At 41.0% G+C, this 3,916-nt stretch overlaps 1 protein-coding gene across 1 annotated transcript; it reads left to right on the forward strand.

Annotated features, from left to right (window-relative positions):
• Positions 1 to 1,211: 1,211 nt before the first annotated feature.
• On the forward strand, positions 1,212 to 2,756 carry LOC117930478. The gene is made up of 3 exons (XM_034851132.1): positions 1,212 to 1,822; positions 1,970 to 2,125; positions 2,249 to 2,756. Exons 1-3 carry the CDS (start codon positions 1,212 to 1,214, stop codon positions 2,754 to 2,756), a joined length of 1,275 nt encoding a protein of 424 aa, XP_034707023.1.
• Positions 2,757 to 3,916: the final 1,160 nt, after the last annotated feature.

The following is a 3,916-nucleotide window of genomic DNA, read 5'->3' on the forward strand; positions in this document are numbered from 1 at the left end:
TATTGATGATGTGGGAAACCCAGATGGCCCACTAAGTGGTCAGTCAGATTGTGATTCAGACTCAGAAGAAAGGAAAGTTACACCCGTTTCTAATAGCACTAAGTCAATGGATTTTGGGACCTCTTATCAGCCCAAGGAGCTTAAGATTGGCTTTTCCTTCTCTCTTGACGAGAAAAGAAGACTAATTAACCTGCTTAGGTCATACTTGGATGTATTTGCATGGTCATATGAGGACATGCCAAGCCTTGACCCCTCTATAGTTCAGCATCACTTGCCCATTCTGCCATATGCTAAACCAGTTAAGCAGAAATTGAGAAGATTGCACCCTTAATGAAGTTTACAAGTTAAGGAGGAGATTCAGAAACAACTTAGTGTTGGTTTCTTATCTGTGGTTGAGTATCCTAAGTGGCTGGCTAATGTCGTTCCTATTCCTAAGAAGGATGGCAAGTTAGGGTTTGTGTCGATTTCAGGGATCTTAACAAGGCCAGTCCTAAGGATGATTTTCCCCTTCCACGCATTGATATGTTGGTTGATAGCATTGCAGGGCATTATATGTTATCATTTATGGATGGGTTTTGTGGGTATAATCAGATTTTGATGGCTCCAGAGGATATGGAGAAGACATCTTTCATCACTGAGTGGGGTACTTATTGCTACAGGGTCATGCCATTTAGGTTGAAGAATGCAGGAGCCACTTATCAGAGAGTCGTTACTACTCTGTTCCATGACATGATGCACAAAGATGTTAAAGTATACATGAATGACATGATAGTGAAATCTTAAGATAGGGCAGATCACCTAACAGCCTTACAAAGATTCTTTGAGAGGATTAAATAGTTCAAATTGCGATTAAATCCCAAGAAGTGCACCTTTGGGGTAACTTATGGGAAGTTGTTGGGGCATATCATCAGTGAGCGTGGTATAGAGGTTGATTTGGAAAATATCATAGCCATACTTGACATGTCTGCTCTGAGGACTAAGAGAGAGGTAAGAGGCTTTCTAGGCAGATTACAGTATATCAATCATTTCATTGCTAGATTGACATACATATGCGAGCCTATTTTTCGTCTTCTGAGAAAGAACCAGCATACAGTTTGGAATAATGATTGCCAACACACTTTTGAGAATATTAAGGAGTGTCTCCTTTCTCCTCCAGTTTTAGTGCCTCCCACACCAGGGCACCCTCTACTCTTATATAGTCAGTTTCAGACATGGCCTTAGGGTGCATGTTAGCTCAGTTTGATGATTTAGGGAAAGAGCAAGCCATTTACTACCTGAGTAAGAGAATGCTTGAGTATGAGTATAGATACATTATGATTGAGTGTCTCTGCTTAGCACTGGTTTGGGCCATAAAGAGACCGAGGCACTATGTGACAGAGTACCCCATACATTTGGTCTCACGATTGGATCCATTGAAATATTTGTTCAATATGCCTATTCTGACTGGTAGACTCATGAGATGGTTGGTACTATTGACAAAGTTTGATATTCAGTACGTCACACAGAAATCAGTGAAGGGTAGCATTGTCGCAGATCACTTAACTTCATTACTAGTATCCGATGACAGATCAATTGATGACAATTTCCCTGGTGAGCATTTTGTTTTAGTTGCTAGTATTGTAGGATGGCGTTTGTACTTTGATGGCACTACCAATCAGTCGGGATTTGGCATTGGCATCTTGTTGATATCACCCCAGGGTGATCATATCCCTAAGTCTGTTCGATTAGCATTTTCTTATCATCATCGGTTAACGAATAAAGTTGTGAACTATGAGGCATGCATCACAGGTCTAGAGACTGCACTTGATCTTGGGGTTAGACAGTTGGAGACCCACGGGGATTCCAACTTAGTTATATAGAAAACTCAAGGTATTTGGAGGACTCGGGAGAAGAAGCTAAAACCCTACCATGCTTACTTGGACTTGTTGATTGATAAATTTGATGAGTTGAGGTATATACTTATGTCTAGGGTAGAGAATCAGTTCGCTGATGCGTTAGCCACCTTGGCTTCTATGATTGAGATTCCTACAAGGATGATTATGCGACCATTATTGATTAAGACCAGATCCGCACCAGCTTACTGTTGTTTGATTGGAAATATTAAGGATCGGGCTGAGCTACCATGGTATCATGATATTCATTAGTTTCTAGCATATGGTGCTTACCCTGAGTCAGCCACAACCAAGGATAGGAGAGCATTGAGATAGTTGGCCACCAGATTTGTTATTTTTGGGAATGCCCTTTACAGGAGGTCATCAAATGGCATGTTGTTGTTATGTATAAACCGAGCCACAACAGATAGAGTGATGAGAGAGGTCCATGCAGGAGTCTGTAGACCACACATAGGAAGTCACATGTTGGCACGTAAAATCATGAGGACTGGCTACTTTTGGTTGACTATGGAGATAGATTGTTGCCAGTTTGTACAGAGATGTCCAAAATGTCAGATGCACGAAGACTTGATACATGTACCTCCATCTGAACTACATGCACTTACATCCACTTGGCCATTTTCAATGTGGGGTGTTGATGTGATCGAAAAGGTCTCTCTGAAATCCTCCAATGGTCATGAGTACATCCTGGTAGCTATTGACTATTTCACCAAATGGGTGGAAGCTTCTTCTTATGCCATCTTGATAGCGGCTAAGGTGGCCAAGTTCATCAGATCACATATTATATGTCGATACAAGATTACTCATGAGTTGATCTCAGATAGAGGGGTACATTTCAGAGGTGAAGTGGATACACTAGTTTAGGAATATGCTATTCAACACCATCAGTCGTCTGTGTACAGGTCGTAGACTAATGGGGCAATTGAGGCCGCAAACAAGAATATCAAGAGAATTTTACAAAAGATGGTCAAGATGTCTCGAAATTGGTCAAAGAAGATTCCTTTTGCATTCTGGGCATATCACATATCATTTCGCACATCCATAGGGGCTACTCCATTTTCAGTGATGTATGGCATGGAAGTTATCCTGCTTATTGAGATAGAGGTTGGTTCATTGAGAATAGCTTTGGAGCATTAGATTGCTGAGACAGATTGGTTACAAGCCAGGTACGACTAGTTGAATTTACTTGATTAAAAGAGATTGAGGGCCACAGATCACATGCATGCTTATCATAGGAAAATGGTTCGTGCATTCAGGAAGAGGGTTAAACCCAGGAAATTTCAAAAATGTGACCTAGTCTTGAGGGTCCTTGGGGGATTGATCAGTGACCCTAGGGGTAAGTTTAGACCAAGTTGGAGTGGGCCTTATGTTATCCGAGAGTTGACTCGAGAGGAAGCCGCTTGGTTAACAAATTTAGACAGAAATCAATTTTTGAAGCTAGTCAAAGTGGATCAGTTGAAGAAGTTTTAGGCATGAGATCATGGTCGAAGAATGGGTGGCCATCATTTTCGAGTAGCCATATCCCTTTTGCATATCCATACATTGATATATCCAGTTGCTAGCCGGTTGAGCCTCATATGTACATTACGACCCTTTCGTTCACTTAGCCTTGCATAGATTTTCTCGCTTGGGTTGGGGGCCTATTATTGTGCATTTTATAGTTATTTTCTTGATCAGAGAGTATTGTGAGCACATTGTGTCATTGTTCATTTTTTCCTTTTGTAAGTCGTTCATGGTTTTTCTTTCCTCCATTAGGCATCGTCGCTCCGTCTGTCTTTGAGTTTTGTTTTTATCGTGTCGTCTCGTCCTTCTTTTGTTTTCCCTTGTGTGATGATGATGTGCTCATGTCCCAATATTTTAAATCAAGTATGTCACACCCTTCATTTCGCCCCTACGTTTTGATCCAGGAGTCTTAGTTTGGGGAAACCATTTGGGTTTGGGGTTTGAGAGTCACTTGTTAGATTATGCTAATGTAGCCTTCAGCTTACTTGTTTTGTGGCATCATTAAAAAAAAAAAAAAAATT

This window comes from Vitis riparia, chromosome 14 (assembly GCF_004353265.1).
Source record: "Vitis riparia cultivar Riparia Gloire de Montpellier isolate 1030 chromosome 14, EGFV_Vit.rip_1.0, whole genome shotgun sequence".
Classification (NCBI taxonomy): Eukaryota; Viridiplantae; Streptophyta; class Magnoliopsida; order Vitales; family Vitaceae; genus Vitis; species Vitis riparia.